Below are 22,107 nucleotides of genomic sequence, written 5' to 3' on the forward strand. Positions count from 1 at the left end.
GTAAAACAGCACGTGATTTAGAAAAAAGAAATATATTAGAAACATTATGTCTATGAAGTAGTCTTAAAATTATTTATTTTTCCATTCTGTTTGAATGTTTTAATTTCTTGCTTTAACGAACGAATTTTCCATTGATTTAACGTTCTAATGTTCATGAAAAATTGATTATAATGTTGTTTAAAACTGATGGTAAAGAGGTCTTTATTGTTTTATAATTATCCCGGCCTATCATATCAAAGCAAGGTAAACAATTAACATGAACCTAATTTTCTGCAAGGGAATTGCATAATATTAATGTTATAATTATCTGGAAGTTATATAATGTTCTATATCTATTACTGACAAATTCAACACTAAACCAATCTATACCTATTGATTAACATTGATGAGAATCTCTTTGTTAGAATACGAAACCATAGTTGTAAGATGTACAAAGATCTTAAGATTTGTTTCTTTAGATATTACCTTCAATATTCTATTGAATAAAAAACCCTGACATAGAGAGAGAATGTCTTGTTTAAATTTTGATTTGCAACAGAAACAAAATATATCTATTTGCACGTCTACCATTTAAGTTAATATGATACAAGTTATAACATGGACTAAGCATTATTGATTCTAGCAACTTTGTATTATTTTTTTCTTTAAAAAAAGAGTGAAAACAAATTATGTCAAATCGATACTTTTATTTGACAAAATTGTCTCAAAACATTTTTTATATAATTAAAAAGCAATAGCAAACTGTTTTGTTAAGAGAGGGACATAAACAGAAGATAAGATACGTTGTCTTCGGACTGTGGGAACATTTAAATTCCAATGTCTTGTTCTTATGGCAGTCGTGGACGATTGACTATCGAACAGTGTTCTTGTGGTCAAGTAGATTGTTGACTATGGTTTGTACTCGCACGAATAATGAAATAAATCTTCGTTCACGCCATCTTGGTAGTAAAGGTCTGTACTGCCATGGATACGGGCCCGGACATGTACTTCCTCCGGTCCTCCGCTCATGTTGATTTTGCATACATTTGGCATTGGAGAACCGTCATGAAACTGCCACTGACCATTGACCTTTATTGATTCTATCCACACTTGTATGAGTGTATTGTTGGCAATCGGAACTATAATTGAAAATGATTTTATTCTTCATTTGTAGGATGTATATAGAAATAGTTACAATTATTAGATGTATTTAACATACCATGGTAATCCTTGAATACGTCGAACTTTTCTTGGGAATCAATCTTAATAAGATCGGCACCCTCCGTCTGACAAAGGGCTCTAGCTGATTCATATGTGACTGGTACTGGGTAATACTTCAAACATATTTGGTATGCCATCACGTCGTAACTCACATAACCGTTAGCACAGGGCACTGAAAATATAATTTATCAATCCTAGATACTACCAGTGTTTAGCAGACTATAAAGTTAATATCATTCAATGCTACCTTATGTGATAGTTAAAACGATTGACGAAATCTTAGTAAGCACATTACTTTTAAGTTTGTATTATGCAGATTAAAAATCAGTTTTAGTTGTTTTATGTTTTTTTTTTAATATTTATTTTGAGGTTTGAATCTCTCATTCAAAAGTACGATTTGGTTTAGACATTGCCTTTTACTAAAAGAAGTAATGGGTAGCCGTGTCATTATATTTTCATACATCAGTTATTTACATCAACTTTTAGATCGTATAAATAAAAAAGTGGTGTTGCTACATATACTGTAATTAAGACTTCATTATTATATAAAACTATTTAACTTCACAATATAAAATATCATAATACAGTATTTTTCTTATGTGATGATGGTCCATTGCTGTCACATGATCGTGCCATAAATTATGTCATAGACCTTACTATACTAAAAATAGAAAATATATAGACCTCACTAATGTGTATATCTAAAATAGATTTTCATGACAAAATACTGGTATTGGCTCGTGCGACATTGTGACGTCATAATAGCGAAATCAACACCTATAATTTGTAAACAAATATTTTATTATTACACGCTTGGAGGAAAATGAAGAAAATTAGTTTTTGATTTATTATAATAAAACAGTTATAGCCTTTTTATATCGGTCAATACATGGTTTTATAGACCTGATGAGAGTATATCAACCTCGATCTACGTCCTCGGTCAATATACTCTCATCAGGTCTATAAAACCATGTATTGACCTCATCAAAAGGCCATAACTGTATATAATCGAGAGAAAAAACACGATATATTCAAGCACATTCATTCGTTTTTCGTACCCCACACACTGAAATAAAACAAAAACATACAAGTCTTTGTATTAATTTAGAATACCAACTTCACATCACTTTGATACAAAAAAAATTATTTGAAAAAGAAGTGCTTACATATACGACGGACATATGATTTCCAATTTTGACCAAGTATATCACTTCCGGTGAAATTGTCGCAACACATACTGGTTTCTGTGGAATCATCGTGGCTGATCATGACGATGTCATCCATTGTGTTTACGCATGCTCCCAGACATCTGCTTTCAATTTGAATTTTGGAAATTTCATGACACGAAGATTTCGGCAATTCATTTGTTTGAATGGCGTAAAAGTCCTTCAAGATGGTTAATTCCTTTGCAATAACGTTTAAAACCAGAAAAAAAATGCCAAAACCCTTTGATAACATATCTGTATAGATATGTAATGTTACACAATTGAAGTGTAGTGCAAACGTTGAAAACAACGCTTTAATGAAAGTGAACACTAAACCTTTTTAACAGCCTTTTAAATATCTGTATGAGTAATCGATTAAAACGATAAAGTTGTTTAAAAATATCTATACAAACGTAACACCCATAAAGAACTCAAAAGTAAATATTTTTCGATTTTATGCTGTTTGAATGTTTCGATCGTTCTTGCATCTATTTAACAACTTTTGATTTTGTCTGTTGTTTGATCAAAAATGAAAAATTTATAATTATGAAAGCAAAGTAAATATTTAAAGGAGGTCATTGTCCTCTTCTTACCAATACCGTGTCATTAAAGTGTAAATGCACCTGTAGTAAAGGTGAGAAAAAAGGTTCTTCAAGTGACTTTTGTTTGATCATATAACATTTAGAATAAAATACATCGTAAATAGTTAAAAATATTTTAATTAGATTTTTAACAGCTTTGATAAATTAAATTATATATATATATATATATATATATATATATATATATATATATATATATATATATATATATATATATATATATATATATATATATATATCTATCTATCTATCTATCTATCTATCTATCTATCTATCTATCTATCTATCTATCTATATATACATACATACACACACTTCATGTTGTTGTTTTATGTAACGGCCATGCATAGGACTCATTCATAGCAGCTGTAGATAAATGTTGTCAGATAAATCTAAACCATGAATGCCAGTAAATTTGATAATATCAAAAAGCAGACGTAATGCGTAACTAACTTTTACAAGCATCTCGACTTCCTTGCATTATCATATATTTACATTCTACTGTGTTTTTCCATTAAATTCTGTGAGCTTCAAATGCCTCTAAATGCAACAAGTAGTCAAAGGTCAAATTGACGAGTTTTATTATGACGTCACAAACGTTGAACGCTGTAAACTGCAACGTCACAAGCGAAAATCAAAGTTCACGCTTGTGGCTGTTACTGTGGCTCTTCCATTAATATTAACTTACCCTTAGGATAAGATAGGAATTTTAAGGTATAAATCACATTTGCAGACAAGGCAAGAAGTTAAAAAAATGTAAATATAAGCATTAAATCATGATTTTTGAAGTATACACTCTCATAACTGCAGCGGTGTGTGCATACAAATTTTCAAAACGCGCTAACGCGCGTTACTCAATTTGTATGCACACAAAGCTGCAGGTATGAGAGTGTATACTTCAAAAATTCATGATTCAATGCTATAATACCCCATTATCAAATTAAATTAACATTGATGTTTTGCATCCCTTCAAAGTCGTTTACTGCAATGAGCAATCCCACATGTAGACTTACATATGCAGTAACAAGCCCCATGCATGCAATGCAAAGACGCTTTGACAATATTTCATCAAATAATCCATGTCATATTTGAAATTACGAATACATGTATATCATTGAAACATGTTAGTCCAGTCAAAAGATTAGAAATTGACAAGTAATCCGAGTTTTGGCATGTTAAGTCCTCCAAAAAGGATTTGAACCTTAGCTTATTTAGACCTTTGAATTGTTTGTTGTTAATGTAAATCTTTTTATAGTTTTGTAAATCTTTTAAAACTGGTAGAAATAGTTTTTGTTTGGTCTTGTTTCCGAAGGTTTGATGAATTTGTCGTGCAAAGTTGTGATATCCATGAAATATGTACATATCCTTTTTTTCCAGTACCTTGCAGCGATATTTCCAACTTAGATAGAATAAATTTAATTGCCCCAGTATTTTTCTTTTTTTCTGTTTTAAAGTATATTTTTAGTCAATTTATTCCTTTGTCTAATTGTTAAAAATAGCAACATGTGAGTGACAATAAAAACAGGGAAGTGTTTAATCAAGATGTGCATCACTAATTGGAACTATTCAGACATTTTAAGAAGGAAGAGATATGCCGGATTCTCTCTGGTTCTATAATAAACCATTTTCTCCAAAATGTATTTTTACGAACAGTTTTTTGTTGGAATAAAAAAGGCCAGCTATTGACATAATTATTTGCACCTAAAACACTTTAAATGAAACGTGCCAAAGATCCTTAGGAAATGTTTTATAGTGAATATCTGTAAATAATCACCCAATAAAGCATTACTTGTTAGAGCCCCCCCCCCCCCCCTCCTTTTGTGATTAAATTGAATTTTGAACCAAACATTTTTTGCTGATCAGAGATAAATGTTGGACTTAAATTATTTTTTTGAAATTGTGTCCTTTTACCCCGTATCAGAATTCTTTAAAATGTTCAAAATATCATGATTTCGGAAAACATTATTTAAAAAACAAAAACAAAATAGTGATTAACTGAAAAGAATTAACAGTGTTTCACTATTGTATTGCATGTGTATAAAAATGGCATAGGGATATTTACAAGCATGCATTTTTGTCTAAAACCCGTTAAACAGAATGGCAGTCAATAACGGAAGTCATATTAATATATCTGGTTTATATTCAATCAAATAAAAAAGTTTTTTCGTTTCATTGCAAAGTTCATGCACATTTGTGCAGGTTTTTGCCCTTCAGATGGTTTTTGGGAGTTGATTTTAATCAACTCTCCTATGTACTTACTCGGGCAAAGCGAAAGTGAAACAGTGTTTGGACCTAAGCACAAATCAATACCGCTGACATCACTTAGTTCTTGAAAATAATCAATAAATTCGATGCTATGTATTCTGAAACATTGTTTCACAAGTCATATCGTTGATTTTGAATAAATGATAATCGCTGAAATCAACTCCCGTCAGTACTTCAGTACTTTGATTATAAATACAGATTGTTTACAAATGTGTATATTTGTCTATATAACTTGTCTAAATCTAAAAAAAAACAAAACATAACCAATGTTGCAAAATTATGGAAAATAAAAGAAAAATTCGTCTCATGCGTCAGACTTCTACACTAAAGAATTCTACTTTATGTATTAAACGTACCGAATTTCATCCAAACTGATTTGTTAATTTATAAATAAGAAACGAGAGTGGAAAGATGCTTTCAAGCTGCATGTATGATAGACGTTTTAAACAGTTCCTTTGCCAATTTTCTTTTCAATGGTGATTGTGCTAGCAGATTCCATTCAAAAAGAAGAGTTATTGATCAATCTTCTAGATAAGGCGACCTTTCGTCAGCCCTAGGCTGAAGGATACACTGTTTCGTTGTAATTTGTCGATGCGTTCACAATAATGATATTGTTTTTGGGAGTTGATTTTTAATCAACTCTCCTATGCAGTTACTCAGGCACACCGAAAGTGAAACAGTGTTTGAACCTAAGCACAAATCAACACAGCTGACAACATTTAGTTCTAATCAATAAATTCGATGCAATGAGTTCTTAAGCATTGTTCTTCAAGGAAAGTCATTTATGGATACCTTGTAAATAATCAGGTTTTAAATGGTACGAACAATTTAGATATTTTTGAAGTCGTACATTTTATGTATTACTACGCAAGAGTTCAATATAGTCTCGTTCAACTTGACGCTCGGCTGTCTCCGTAAATCTCCAACAAGCATAGAGTCTCTCTTGCTTTTCGGAGATTAACGGATACAGCTGAGAGTCTGGTTGAACGAGAGTAGAGTCTACTTTTGCTTGGATCTATACAATTTCTCATAACTATTTCGATTACTAACACGTAGTTTGATGGAACAATTCTTTGAATATTACACAACATGATTGATATTGGATTTTCACGAAATTCCTGTAGGATTCATATTATAAAAATGTGCGTAATTCAAATACTTATAGGAATTTACTTACCAGGCCAAATAACATATCGTTGATTTTAAAATAAATAACAATCGATAAAATCAACTCCCGTCAGTACTTCAGTACTTTGATTAACTATACGCGTACATCAAGCAGTAGATTGTATTGGGGTTTTAAAAAAATGTTTATTATGATATTAAGTGATTTAAAAAATGCAGTCATTTGCAAAATCATGCAAAAACTTAATAGAAGTACACATGAGTGCTAAATTTAAAAAATCAGTTTTTACTTCATTTCTAATATTTTTGCACCTCTGATATAAATTATAAAGGGAATCTGTTGTATATAAGTTGTTATGTGTACTGAGGGTCCCCTGCACCAAGATACTGTTGGTGATACGAATTGCATAAATCAGAATGGGTTACAAATATATTGCAGCGCATTTAACCCATTGCGTTATATAAATTGCATTCCATTAACCAAAGAATAGATGCCAGAACTCGGATGGTGTTAAAAAGGGCAGGCATTCGCACTAACATGCACCAGTAGCTGAAACTGCCATTTTGAAATCATAACTTAAGATTTGCAACCTTGAAAATTTGGCAAGTAGAAATATGTTGAATTTTTAAAATAATCATTGCTAACGTGTTGTTGACCAACTTGTAATATTCTGACTTTTAAAAATCTTGTAATATTCAGACTTTTAAAAATCAAATAGTGCTTTTTCAAAGCGAAAGTTTTCATGGTTTATTCCGACTTAGCTCAATTTTAAATAGCTATTTTTGTAGGTTTTGTGTTTTTCGGGGTAGTTTATTTGCATGATGTACATATTTAATATAAAGTGATACTAATGAGATATTTTTATAATTCGTGTTATTACAACGTATTTCTCCTGCTTCGGGAGTGATTGAGACATAATGTCAACAGGTAGGTTTAAAATTGTTATTCATGTCTTTACTTCTTCTGGCTTTTAATATTTAGACTTTTACTGCAAATATTTCAATTTGTCATATTTTCGATCTTAAATTGGTTTTGAACATCTAATTTCAGTCAGAGTTTGTAAATCATTTGCAAAAATATAAGCAGTAGATCTATCAAGTTTCAGTGTCTTCTGACCTACAATAACTCAGTTGTTCACCATTGCATGTAGTATATACTCTGTTGACCGCATTTGTAATTAACTGTTCTCGGTTTAACTTGAATGTGTATTTATAGCTTTCTTTCAACTATTGATTAGTGTTTATCAGTCAATAAACAGCAAAGAGAAGATAAAGATACTACATGTCTTATCTAACGGGACAAATTGCTAGTGAAATAGCAATGCAAATGAACCTGCATAATCAGTATTTTCAGTTTTGCACCGCATCTGTAGGTGCTTCTGCAATGGAATTATTATTTTGTGTGCGCTTTTCATACATGTATCGTCGTATCTAGCAACGCTGAAAACACAGGCATCAGTGGGTGTGATCTAAGGTTATCTCCTATCACGTTGTATACATTCACCGCAATTGACTGGATGTAACGTATTCCAAACAAAAAGTTTAAGTGAAGTTTCAATACTATGGGGAATGCAATTTCACAAGTCACACCGGGTGTGATTTTAAATTATCTCGTATTCATAAGAAAGTCACTTTCTATTCTATGCACTCGCTGCAGTTGACTACGTATACATGTATAACGTATTCCAAACAAAAATTGTCCACATTAAGAAAACTTCAATACCATTGATATGGGGGTGCAAATTCAGACTTTTCTTTATAAACTTTGTGGTATGTCATAAATATGATCAACTATCAATAGTGTATTTTTTTTTAATCCAGATTTTGTCAAGAAAAAGAACTTTTGTAGATGGTATTTTAAGATAAATATTTCGATAATTTGAGATTCATTTGGAAACGATGAAGAATTAAACGGATTGCCGTTTATAATTTCCTTTTTTTCCGTTTAAATTTTAGTCTAGGAATATTCGTTTTCACGAAAATTATATGTTTCCTTGGAATACTTCCCTATTATAATTAGCTATATAGTCAATCGCCCACAAGGTTTTGGCAAGTATAGTCTTTTATAAATCTCGACTTAAACTTTTGTACACAAAAATGCTTTAGGAAGCAGAGTAAATATTATTGCTTTTCTTTTTTCTTTTATGCTTTTATGAAAAATTATTTCTGTATAGATTTAGATTTAGGAGAGCGTATCAAAATTTTTAGAGTGAACCGTAAAAATTCAGTACATTAAATATTTAAGCAATGTCTTATACATGCATCAGTTCCTGTTGCAGGAAATCGAATAACTAATAGACAAACAAATTCGTAATTAATCACGCATACCCAAAGAGCAGTGTAAGGCTTCTCAACATCCGCCACGCGTATCTAAATTTTCACTTAATTCGCATTTTCTTCTCTCTCTCTCTCTCTCTCTCTCTCTCTCTCTCTCTCTCTCTCTCTCTCTCTCTCTCTCTCTCTCTCTCTCTCTGTGTGGGTGGGTCCGACAGGAATGTAAATTTTGTTATAAATTAAGTATAAAACGAAAAAGTCGACATTGTAGGATCAGTTATCAAGTTTTAAAATTTTCTCCATACAATTATTTTTTTTATGAATGTAAAAACACCAGAGTAACCTAAGTGCTACTTATAATAGTCGTAGTGTGAGGAAATGAATAAGAAAACATTATTGCCTTGTAAATTGCATTATTTGAGAGTGAGAAGTGATTTCTAAATTTGATTTCTGTACTCTCATTTGTTTCAGAAATATAAAAGCACGACTTTTGTTTTTAATCTAAATTTAGTCAAAAAGATAGTAACTGAATTATTTTTCCAACTGAAAACTGATAACGAATTTGCAACTATACAAACACTGAACGATGTACTACCAGTAAGTCATGTAGCTGATAATGCTAGCAGGTTTTTATTGAATGATGTACATTAAAGCAACCTCCTTTTCTCCTCTGTCCATCTTGAAAGAGAGTTCATTTAAAAGTTCAGTAGGATAATTTTTATTTGATTTTGTACTATGAAACACTTGCGGCTTATGCCATTTATAAAAATCGTCTGGAATTCTCAAACATGACGCTTGAAAATTCCTCTTTGGTAAACTGACACGGGATAAAAGATCGCAGACAAAGGAGCCACCGGTTTTAGAAAAATATTCTGGTATATTTACTGCTCAAGCATTAAATAATTGTATACTATTTTGTTTGTGTATGCAATTTTGATTAACTATTGAAACCGTTCTATCGAACTGCTGGTCAGTAGACTGCGACTTATTAGACCGCCGGTCAATAGACTTCGATTTATTGGACCAGGGGCCCGTTTCACTAAAAGGCGTACGCCCGGCGTAACCTTACGCCTGTCGTAAGTCCGGACTTAAGTCAAATATTTGGACTAAGGTCCGTTTCACTAAAGGGCGTAACTTTGCGCCCGCCTTAAGTAAGGACAAAAATCTACGCCTAGCCAAGGGTAGTCGTAACTTATGGCGTAAACAGGAATTGACCGCTAATTCTGTTGCTGAGAATATCGGTGCTGACCGTAATGTTACATTGTACAATTTGTCATGTAAACTTTATCAATTTCATATGAAATTAAGAAAATAGAGAGTTTTGATAGGTGGTACCAATTCTCGAATAGAAACTTTCTTACCATGTTTTATGCACATTCTTTATATTTGCACTTGCCGTTTACATGTTAAATTACATAATTAGACAATCGATATATAGTTTTCATTCGATTATTTTTATGAATAATTTGATTTACGTTTCATATTTTTAGTAAATTGGGCAATGAATAATGCAGAATATACATACATGATGCACATGTAGTACGAAGGTATATTTGTTTAAGAAATGTCTAGCATTTCAAGCATTTCACCCCCCCCCCCCCAACTTCCACGCAAAATATGTGTGAGTGGGATATTTTGAAATTCAAAACTCACTAAGTGAATTATTGACTATTATATTCTACTCTTTTTTTATATCATTTTTGGTGAGTAAAAGGTGTCATGCTTAGGTAGTTAAACTAAGGTTAATCACAAGTATTTTCAGTATTGTGAAAATGTAAATACCAAAATATGATGATTCAATATCCAACTATGTTTTAGAGTCGTCAAAAGACCCTATTTTTTTTTTAGACATTAGATAATGTATTTATCATAAAAACCGATGCAAAACACTGACTCCAGGTTAAATAGATTTTATTTCGTAGGTTACATACACCTACTCTTTCTTAACTTCAAATTTATATGAAGCCTCGTTCAATATACTAAATACACATGTAATTGTACTTGGGTAGTTTCTGTTGAGTCCACCATACGTCTGACACACACATCTGTACCTTGGATCTGATAACTTTGGGGAAACATATACAAATAAACGTGCATGCACTTATGGTTTGTATGTACCCTTTCACTTAAATAAATCGAAAAAAAATAACTTCGGAAACAAATTGTGTAAAAAAAAATTAGACTTGGAATACATCAATTATTTCCTAGGTCCTTTTTGCTCCATATTTTACAATAGCACACATCTTAATATGAAAGTAATAAATATATTTATCCGAGCCTCTTCTTTTTTGGGTTTTTTTTTTGGCATGAAATATTAAAATTTTTTTAGTAACTGGTGTATGGTTGTTCGATGCTTGCTTAAAATTGTCCTATCCATGATTAAAAAGCTCATTACTGCATTAATTCGCTATATTTTCTATTTTTAAACAAATTCTTTCAATGATAAAGCAAGAGGAAGCCAGAAAATTTAATGAAAAAATATTTATGCTCGGGCCATAATTGACGCATGATCGAAAGAGAAGTTCCAAGGGTGTTTGAAGCATGGTTAAATCACCGAAGCTATCGATAACAAAATAGTTCTGTTGAATTAATAATTTTGATATTTATCTATCTATCTATATGCTTCAAATATTTTTTCAAATAAAACATTTCAGCAAGTTTTGCTGTCACTTAACATGATTAATATGCCTGAATACTTTACGGTTCTCTCTCTCTCTCTCTCTCTCTCTCTCTCTCTCTCTCTCTCTCTCTCTCTCTCTCTCTCTCTCTCTCTCTCTCAAACACAATTGAAAAGTCTCTATATATATTTTTATCTATCTAAAGAAAATCTTTCTATCTATATATCTATTTATCTATCTATCTTCCTTTCTACTGTTTATCATCTGTCTGGGCATATGCATAAGCTCGTTGTCAAGGACTTAAGTCTGGCCTTAACTTAGTCCGATACTAGTGTTTACGGCCAGGTGTACGCCTCTTAGTGAAACGCAGTTTACGCCGGACTAAATTTTGGCGTACGCCCTAAGGCCTAACTTAAGTTTCGTCGTATCTTACGCCTTTTAGTGAAACGGGCCCCAGCAACGTATTTCAGAACGCGGGTATGGTAAGGCTCCCCGATTGATTTCATAGCGATGTGTAGAAAGTCACTTATCTGTATGACGCCATAATAAAATGCAACTATAAGTAATAAACAACTGCTCTGCTGGCATTTTTCCCATGATGCGCTAGCGCCCATCATTGAATATGCCAACAGAGCAATTGCTATCCATAAGGCCATGTTCACTAATTAACGTTATTTATTTCTTAAATGGCACGAAAACCTTCTGTTATATAAAAATTGTAAACAATTTTTTTGTGAACAGTTTTAAGCGATTATTACACTGGCATTGTGTGATTTAATGTTTCATGGGTGGACATATATTTTTCATGCGCAGAGGACAGCATATTTAGTTCTAAGTAACCGATTTTTCTTCCAGACTGAGCAGTGTAAATGTAATCCTGTTGTTATCGTTACGACCCTGTTGCTGCGTCTGATACGGACGATTTTTTGATCGACAAAAGACAAAAGCCTTCTCTAAAAAAAGAGACCTAGATCACAAAGAGCTGTGTCTGATCCCAGGAGACTAACGACATTCCCCTCACAACTCCAATGGAGGAACATTACGAACTAGAACCTATTGGCCAGGATGATCCAGAACGAGAACATATTTATATAAATGTAAGTACTGAATGATAATTATGTGAATTAGGCATTTATATTTTTGGCTTTCATGTTAATTGATTAATTAATTAATTTTATTACGTAATTTATTTTGTTCGTCTAGACTGAGGAAGTCAGGCTAAATACTGAAAACTTAACAGATAACAACGGCAAACACTCTGACATTAAGGATCCTCCAAATGTACGTCAACTGAATTATAATAAAACACACACACTCAAAGCAGACTGAAAAAATGTTTATAATCTATTAGAGATTCTTGTAGGTTAAAATAAAATTAAAGACATGCACGACCTCTGAAATCCACATAAGAACTGTTTGATGTTTATGGAGAGGAATTAGTATGTGAAAACTGTAGTCAAACATATTGATTATATGTTGATAAAATATGATGAATAAAAAATAATATAATAAAAAAAATGAAATAACTTGCAATGCAAACTCCCCGTAGATATTTTTTTTATTTATAGCTGTGTAATGATATGAGACAATCTAGAGGAGCGATTCAAAAGGGACATCTTTGAACATTTGCATAGTAATGAATAAACAGCGTTTGCACCTTGCAATATTTATAAATATCGAATATTTTTTTTTCTGAAAATGTGCTACCTTATATTTTTAGACAGAGAACACAGTCATATCTTCTGGGGCTTTCTTTTAAAAAAGTGTTTTTGTTGTAAATGTTCACACATTCATGATTGAATCGTTAGAAGCATGATCTCATTAGGACTCTGAACTTAGTCTTTTCTATTTTTTAAGGCTCCGGTTAATTACAGAAATCTGGCTATCACTGCAGTAAGTATATTTACCATATTCTATCATATTTTTTAGGCTGCTTCGAACAAAAAGAAATAACTCATGTATTTATACGTTACATTTCAGATCCTCAACATAGTCTTGTTGGTGAGTACTTATATCTCTTTATTGGTATGTTTACATGTCTCAAAGATTAGACTTATTCTGCTTGTCAGCTGATTAATGATGTAATACAGAAGAGTAAACTAAAATTGCCTTTCTGTTTTTAATAAAGGTCCTCCCTTTCTATACGCTGAGCATTTTCTTTACGAAAAACCAGGACAAAACTCAGTATATAACAAATATGCAAGGTTTGTTCAAGAGTTGGGAACATTGTAGGTTTTCTAATTAGAATGTGATCAATTATTAACACAGTATTATGATTTTAAGAATGTTTTAATGTTTAAAAAATGTTTTTAGGGAAAGTGAAATATCTCCTTACCATCCGTTATACAGATTACGTAAAAGGTAAACACAGTTTTTTTTTTATATTATAAAATAAACCGTGTTGTTATTCATATTCTTTCTAAAATAACTACGTATCCTGTGCAGTTACAATAAGGCCTTACAATAGTGATAAGTCGGGTTTTTTTCTAATACAGAGGTCGATGACACAACTAGAAATTCCACAAAAATGAATAACGATGCAGAATTTGGAAGTAAGTATTATATATTTACATTTTCCAGCGTCTTTGTTGTGATAATAATACGAATCAATTTTCTAATGTTAGCCAATACATTTTTTCAATGTCTATTTTAATATCTATTCGTACAAGTGCTGAAAATTATATAAATAATAGTAATTAGGAATCATTCGTTGAATAGTATGAGGTGATCAAATACGATCGGGGGTGATCAAATAAATCATAACGCCATTCGGCTTTTTAGCTCACCTGAGCTGAAAGCTCAAGTGAGCTATTCTGATCACATTTTGTCCGTCGTCCGTCTGTCCGTCTGTAAACTTTTCACATTTTTAACTTCTTCTCTAAAACCACTTCGCCAATTCCAACTAAATTTGGCACAAAGCAACCCTATAGAAAGATGATTATAAATTGCAGAAATGGAAGGCTGATCTTTATTTAAAACGGAGAAAACCTCGAAACTGTAGAAAAAGGGGGTGCAATTTAAAAAATCTTCTTCTTAGGAACTAGTCAAATTCAACGTTATTTTGCATGAATAATCCTTATGTAAAGGAAAATATAAATTGCAAAAATTATCGGCGAATTCTGTTTCAAATATGAGTAATTTACGAAAATAAAAATAAGTTTTTATATTTCCATATTCCATATCGAAAACGAAAGTTCTTTGTATAAAGCAGCCATGTTTGAATGTTGACGCATGACAAACGGGTCAAACTGACAAAGATAAATTTGCCTGATGTGCAACAGTTGACGTACGAAGGGATACTTGAAACATGCTAAATATATTTGCGCCGATTTCGTAAAGTGAATTGAGGTTAAATCTTTCAATGCGTTGACATTTTCACTCGTGACCGTGTTTAACGTCGTTTTTAGGGCTGTGACAATACTGTACTTCGCCGATTTGGTATATATCATGATACATGAGATGCGATACGATACATGTCACGATACATTGCAACTAAATGAAAACATGAATAAGGGTTAAAAATTTATTCAATCTGTCGATGTATTACCGCATGTCCAAAGTTATTTTGATATATTTAAAATGAGCGTTGCACAATTTACAAATTACTTAAGTCTCATACACACTACTTTCTCATAAACAAGTCATCCAAAAGTTGTCCACACTCCAGATTTAGCTTCCTAACAGTTTTAACAACTTTACGAGGTTTTTCGCCATCTTTGTACTTTTATATTAGGCACGCAGACTAAAAATAGCCGATATTTGAAGCTCGGATATTTTTGGAAATAAAAAAAAGTTCGCTTAGCTATCGTTGTATTAATGGTAAATGTATCGATCCAAATATCGTCAAAATAAATACCGTGATGCACTGGTGGATCGGTGGATTGTCCCATCCCTAGTTGTTTTGAATTTCGTTTATGCTTTATGGAAATATCGCCAGTATTTTGGAATTTTTACGTATCGAATCAAATATAGATTTGGTAAATCAGACAGTTAATTGGTTACCTGTGCAAAAAGAGCAACATCTGATGCACTCAAAACATATTATATTATAAACACTATACATTCTATTGGTAATTCGGTACAGTCTCTACGTTATGGTTGATTATAATGAAACGTGTTTTGTTAAGATGCACTACATTTTCAGTCTAAACGGAGATTGTTTTTGCTGTTAGAAATATATAGGTATAAATATATTTTAAAAAAAAGGTTGTGCTTTTTCTTTGTTTTTAATTTAGTGCATGTTTCTTTTGTTTTAATTGTTTACAATTTTCTCTTTACTTACCGTTTTCAGCTGTGTCAAGTTTTGAATGATAACCAAAATACAGAGCAGGCCATGCGTTTGTTCATTCCGAATAGCAAATACCAAGTTACACATGTATCTTGCTTATAATTCTACGATTGACGCTGAAATTTTGAATAATCAATAGAAATGTCATGCCAAAAGGATGATATGCTGTAATTGATTGATGGTGCACCTTTTTCAACGATGAATTGCATAAAATCTTCACAAAGATAATGGGTGAATCAGGCGTGCAAAATGCCCATATGAGAAATGATTAGACACTGCAAAATTAAAACATCAATAAATATAATAATTGTTTTAAAAATAATTAAAAACAATGTATATTTAACGTAACATCGGTTTGTAACCCTTAAGTATTTAAAATACTTTTAATAGGTTGATTCAAACTGGGGTATGCGTCTCAAAACCTCCAAATAATGTCATTTTTATAACTTCAATGCCTTTTCTTTTATAGAGTGTGTATGAGCATATTTCTGGTATAGTCTAAATGTGGTTTAATGGAATTTACACCGATTTTAATCAACAAAAATGTGGAGAGATGGCCCACTATACTTTAAAATGTTATTTTGTAGCCCAAGAATTCTACGTCTTAGAAAAATTATACAAGTCCGTAAATTCGTGGCCAACGTTTCATACGCATTTAAACAACACACTTTGTTGTGAATAAAATGGCTCAGTGGTTAGAGCACCAGACATTTGGTAACTTTATAGACCATCGGTTTTTAGGTTGTAGGTTCGACTTAAACTTTAGGATTTTTTTATCATTTTTTTGGACAATTTCAAACTGAATATAGTTAGAAGTTACCCTTTTGTAAACTTGTATTATAACATATCAAATATATTTAATTGAAAAAGAAATGTTAAATTTGAAGTTGTATTTTTCGACTAACCCAAATGGGCAGGTGTGCCATCTTACTCCCCCATCTTCTTTCTGATAGTTTTTCGAACACAAGTATATGAAAACGACGCCTTTTAAAGAGTTTCCATGACACATTATTAGTATGAAAATAAAAGCATTATTGCTGTTCTCAAAAAATTATTGCAACGGAAAATCATCTTTGTTTGTGGACATTTGTTGTTTTTTAATAAAGATGAAAATAATGGGTGGGCCTTGGTACAATAGAGCGACATATCTGCCAATACATTGCTTTGAATTATAGCTCTTTTACATATATGTGACAACATGTTTCAGTTAAGTTTATTCTTCAATCAAGTGATTAAGGATATGAAACGTCATAGGAAATGAATTTATCCCTGGTAAATGACAATCGTTTATAATTGAGAAGGCCAATTAAATTTTTCAATGTTTTTAATTTGAGGAATTGAGCGCATTTATTTTGGTGCATTCAGGTACACTTTTCTTCTTTCACATATAGGATTTTTGAATGTACCTCTATGCTCTCATGTATTTAAATCTTTTGAGAAAGTGATGGGGGAAGCTAAAATAAAGGGAACTGGAAGTTAACCTTGAACACCAACTGAAAATTTAGTTATTAATATTGCATATTATCTTATTTTCGGTAAAAATGGTATTCCATAAAGTAAATAGTTCCAAGATTAAGTATATGCTAAAATAAGTGTTAAATTCGGATATTCATTTTTGGTTAATCTACCGAGAGGGCCACATTGCACAATATCCTTTGAACGACCATATGGAGCCAGTGTTGCTCAGGTGAGCGATGTGGCCAGTTGGGCCTCTTGTTGCTTAAGCTATAGACGAACATGTGCTTGACATGTGACCATGCTAAATATAATTTTATTACAATATGCTGTAACTTCTTTCTGGGGCCGCCCTCATTTTACGATGAATTATATGAAATCTACACCAACATTAGTAGTTTTTCAGACACAATTAAGTAAAAACGACTCGCTATTTTTAAGAAAATATTATAGCGGAAAATCATCTTGATTTGTTATCAGAAATCTTGACAAGCAAAAAAAAAAAGGATTTTGAGTACGGCTATGTCTAACTTTGCAAAATAAAGGGGGGGGGGGGGGGCTTCCCGGTTCCGACGCCTATGCATTGATTATATTAGCTCTTTAACATATTACATGACAACATTTTTCATTCAAGTGTATTCATCGACGATATAGTGAGTAAGGTTATAAAACGTCACACGGGTTCACGCCTTTTAAAAAACAATGGTTTATAATGCGGAAGACCAATTAAATTTTCTAATTTAATGTTTTTGATTTGAGCGCATTGAGGTTCAATTTTCTTCTTTTACATATAGGAAATTCTTTAAATAAAATACAATAACCAGCTAGTAGTTAAAGACTACAATATACCTATGTGCATGCTCTCATATATAATTTGATCGCTTTATAAAGTTAGGGGGCAGATCTAAAATAAAGAGAATTGGAAGTTAACGGTGTACCCCTACCAAAAATTTAGTTTTATATCTTGTATAGAATCTTGTTTTTGAAAACAATGATATTTCATAAAGTACAATGTCAAGATTAAGTGTAGGAAAATAAGTGTACTTTTTAGATACTTTATGGTTTACTTTTTTTGTATTTCTACCGATGGACCATATGGCACAATAGCCTTTGGACATCCATATAAGGCCATTGTTGCTCAGGTGAGCGATGTGGCCCCATGGGCCTCTTGTTATTTGATTTGATCACACCCGATTGTATTTGAGCATATCATAATGCTTAAATAATGACTCAATAAACATGATAAGTATGACACCAGCGATTATTACAGAAATGTCGCCCCAATTAGCATGATTGTCCAATTTTAACTGTATTTAATAAAGCTGTACATTGATTGCTAAAATTTATGAGACTGTTTGTTCTCTACAAACATAAGTTAATACTCGTAAGTTTTAGGCCTATCTGTTTATTTGATTAAGTTTACTTCTATTTTTGTAATATTCATATGGTTTTGGGAGAATAAATGAAATTAATTGAGTTGACATAATAAAAATGTCGACGGTCATTCGAATCTACTATATTAGTATATATACATATATATATATATATATATATATATATATATATATATATATATATATATATATATAAAACAATAAGATTTTCATGCAATGACATCACATATTCTTTTTTTAGTCGGCGGAGATATAGTGATGCGGGGCTTAAAGCGCTATTCTAAGACGTGTTTCTGCGCAAAACAGATACCCCTAGAGGACAAATGGAAGCTGAAAAACATACACTGTATGTAAAGATATAAAAATGAATCCTTGTTGATACCCACAGTGCCGAAGCATACTTCTGACGCTGTTCAAACAGCAATACAGGATGTATGTGTCATTATTTGAATAGTGCCTCGCGTCGGTTGACAATAGTTTATTCGGGGTGTCAATTTCAACAGCTACCCTCCCAAACGGGCACTATTTCTTTTATTATACTGAATGTCTTATCTTTAGTGAAAATTTTACTGCTTTTATATAGAAATGAAATGAATACTACGGAGAACCGTACGCGCATAATTTACGCATATGTAACAATTCGCTGTGTTTCTGGTTGCCAAGTGTGTTGCTAACGCTGAAGGTATTAGAAAGGATTACTAACTACGTCTTAACCAATCAGATTTCAGTATTTAACATGAAAGTATAATAATATATATTATTATGATACACAATATGATTAGCACGTGATTGACTAAACATTAATAGGGTGTACGGTGTTCAATACCAAATCAACACCCCAAAAACAATAAATGAAGGTAGCAACATTGAAGAAACATTTAATTACCCTCATTAGCGGGTTATGTAATATTTTCTTGCAATGATCGCTGCTTTCATTACCCGCTTGAATAATCAAAGAAAACATTTTATTGTTCATAGCTACGTCTTTCTTTTAACAAATAATGAATTGATCGTAAAAAAGAAGTAATTAATTTTTTACTATAATGAGGTGATCAAATATGGTTGGGATGATAAAATCGATCGTAAAGCCCAATGTGCTTTATGGATTTGGTTACCCCAAACCGTATTTGATCATTTCATAATACTCACAAATTGATTCCATATTCCGGATCAACATCAACAACAGATTAAGTCATACTTGGTCAGTTTTTTTCATTGATGTAAGTTATCGAGTTATCATGAATTATACATTACTATGATGCAAGGTGATATGTATCAAACTCCGGTGTTATTGAGTAGGTGTTATCTTCTCATAGATCGACCCCTCTTAAAAGTTTACTCTAGATTTCTCAAGAGGGAAGAATTAGAATTCTTTAAGTAAGTTCAGCTATATAAATATATTATTTAAACGATGGCGATGATTTGTTAACTCTTAGGGATAGCGTAATAGATTCTAAAATTTGTAGGAAGGAACTGCACCATCAGCTGAATAGTTTACATAATATGCTATTTTTAAGCCATTAATATGTGTACTAACGTTTAATAATTAACAAAGTCATCTTGACAGAGGCGTGTTCAGCCGAGCGGGTGCGCGCGAGCGCTCGCAAAAAATTGAGTTTTGTATGTATAGGGGATTTTTGCGAGCGCTCGAGAGCACCCTTTCTACTGAACACGCCTCAGGTTCAACATACACATCGATGGTGTGACCGGAGAGAGCCATTGCAAAAGCCAATCAAATAAGTCCCGCCACACCACTCGCCCTCGCACTTATACAACTTTGCACAACACGCCATCGCAATGTAACAAAACACGTTGTCGCGCTAACACAACTAAACATAACTCGCCGTTGCGGGATTTTTCTCGGTTAAACGACCCTATAGTTCTATTTTATTGGTGTAATTTCTACTTTTTACCACGTTTCAGTAAGGAAAATTAATTCATTGATTAATCCGTTTCAGTCATGGGAGAAGGGGTGTTAAGGAGATATCCTATTTTACAAGATCGAGTAAAGTTTAAGATGTGTACATCTTTGCTAAACATTAATCTGGTAAATGATACACGATTATATCAGATGAAACATAATGCAAATATGCGTTGATGAATACAAAATGTGTATGATAATGACAGTCTTTCGCTTCCGAACGGAAGACCTTACTATTATTCTGAAAAAAATTCAGATTTCTTCTTATTTTTTTTCTTCTAGACGCCAACTTTGATCCTTAATATCTCGTTCGTTTGCTCACCGATTGTTTTGAAATTTTCAGGCCTGATCACATGCTGCGCGATGTTGTCATTTCATATTTTGCTTGATGAAAATCTCTATCCTGTTTTGAATTATTCCCCTTTTAGAAAAATTTAACGAATTCTTTTATCAGATGGGTTTAGCTTTAACGATGACTGGCAGAATCTGGGCTGGTTTAAAAACTGATACATTAAATGGGTTCAAGACATCTTTCATTTGGTATTTGAATGCAGATAAAAGGAGTAATATAGGTGTTGAAACAAAGGTTAGGAAAAACATGCCCCCCAAAAATCACGTATTTTCCGTTTTAGTCTTCTACCTGATAATAATTTGTTACAAGATGTATTTTTAAGTTCTTGGTCTTACCGAGATATTTCATTCGGTATACAGAAAAAAGAGGCTAGCACCTATAAATGGGGTGTTAGAGGCATCGGAAGTTTTTTGTCAATAACTTATAAAGGAAGAAAAAAAGATAATGCATTATTGAAGCAAAATTGATACTGGTTCTGCTTGTTCTACAATTAGCAAATGCAAGACAAAGACGAAGACGAAGACGATTGCTCACAATTGATACCCCCCGCTAAGATAAAAATCATAATATGTGTATTTTTCCAATTATAGAAAATATTGAATGAATCTATTTCACCTTCCATTTTCTTTAAATAACAACTGCTCTATTTTTTTTAAACTGTTGGTCATAAGCAATATTTGTGTATAGTAAGAACATTCAATGCTTCTCCATAACAAAGATAATGACCGGACATGAATTTTGCACCTTCTCTGCCAGTTACCTTGACCTTGCCCAAATGACCTTGGGTCAAGGTCATGACACACCCTTTGGTCCTAAGCAATATTTGTGTGAAGTTAGAACATTCAATGCTTCTCCATAAGAAAGATAATGACCAGACACGAATTTTGCACTAGTTTCCCCAACGACCTTGACCTTGCCCAAATGACCTTGGATCAAAGTCATGACACACCCTTAGGTCATAAGCAATCTTTGTGTGAAGTAAAAACTTCCATTGTTTCTCCATAAGAAAGATAATGACCAGACACGAATTTTGCACTAGTTTCCCCAACGACATTGACCTTGCCCAAATGACCTTGGGTCAAAGTCATGACACACCCTTAGGTCATAAGCAATCTTTGTGTGAAGTAAGAACTTCCAATGTTTCTTCATAAGAAAGATATGGACCGGACACGAATTTTGTATTTTTTCTGCCAGTGATCTTGACCTTCCCCAAATGACCTTAGGTCAAGGTCATGACACACCCTTAGGTCATAAGCAATCTTTGTGTGAAGTAAGAACTTCCAATGTTTCTTCATAAGAAAGATATGGACCGGACACGAATTTTGTATTTTTTCTGCCAGTGACCTTGACCTTGCCCGAATGACCTTGGGTCAAGGTCATGACACACCCTTAGGTCATAAGCAATCTT

At 32.5% G+C, this 22,107-nt stretch overlaps 2 protein-coding genes and 1 long non-coding RNA gene across 3 annotated transcripts in view; 1 reads left to right on the forward strand and 2 right to left on the reverse strand.

The window, feature by feature from the left end:
* Nucleotides 1–22,107, reverse strand: part of LOC128171227 (uncharacterized) — a 230,622-nt gene that overhangs the window by 133,524 nt on the left and 74,991 nt on the right. The gene's annotated exons all lie outside the window — the stretch shown is intronic.
* LOC128171220 (uncharacterized) lies at nucleotides 750–2,702 on the reverse strand. The gene is made up of 3 exons (XM_052836967.1): nucleotides 2,367–2,702; nucleotides 1,199–1,372; nucleotides 750–1,118 (listed from the first exon to the last, which is right to left on the reverse strand). Exons 1-3 carry the CDS (start codon nucleotides 2,656–2,658, stop codon nucleotides 889–891), a joined length of 696 nt encoding a protein of 231 aa, XP_052692927.1. The 5' UTR covers nucleotides 2,659–2,702; the 3' UTR covers nucleotides 750–888.
* LOC128171233 (uncharacterized) lies at nucleotides 13,270–14,033 on the forward strand. Its single transcript, XR_008242044.1, has 3 exons — nucleotides 13,270–13,290; nucleotides 13,418–13,650; nucleotides 13,785–14,033. It is a non-coding gene; the product is annotated as an uncharacterized LOC128171233 (long non-coding RNA).

Source organism: Crassostrea angulata, chromosome 2 (genome assembly GCF_025612915.1).
Source record: "Crassostrea angulata isolate pt1a10 chromosome 2, ASM2561291v2, whole genome shotgun sequence".
Taxonomy (NCBI): domain Eukaryota; kingdom Metazoa; phylum Mollusca; class Bivalvia; order Ostreida; family Ostreidae; genus Magallana; species Magallana angulata.

Excerpts from the sequence above, each read along its gene's own strand:
- LOC128171220 (XM_052836967.1), bottom strand. The coding sequence starts at position 2,658 with ATGTTATCAAAGGGTTTTGGCATTTTTTTTCTGGTTTTAAACGTTATT. Across the intron at positions 1,373-2,366 it reads ATCATATGTCCGTCGTATAT|TGCCCTGTGCTAACGGTTAT; the intron begins GTAAGCACTTCT and ends TTATATTTTCAG. Across the intron at positions 1,119-1,198 it reads CGTATTCAAGGATTACCATG|TTCCGATTGCCAACAATACA; the intron begins GTATGTTAAATA and ends TTTCAATTATAG.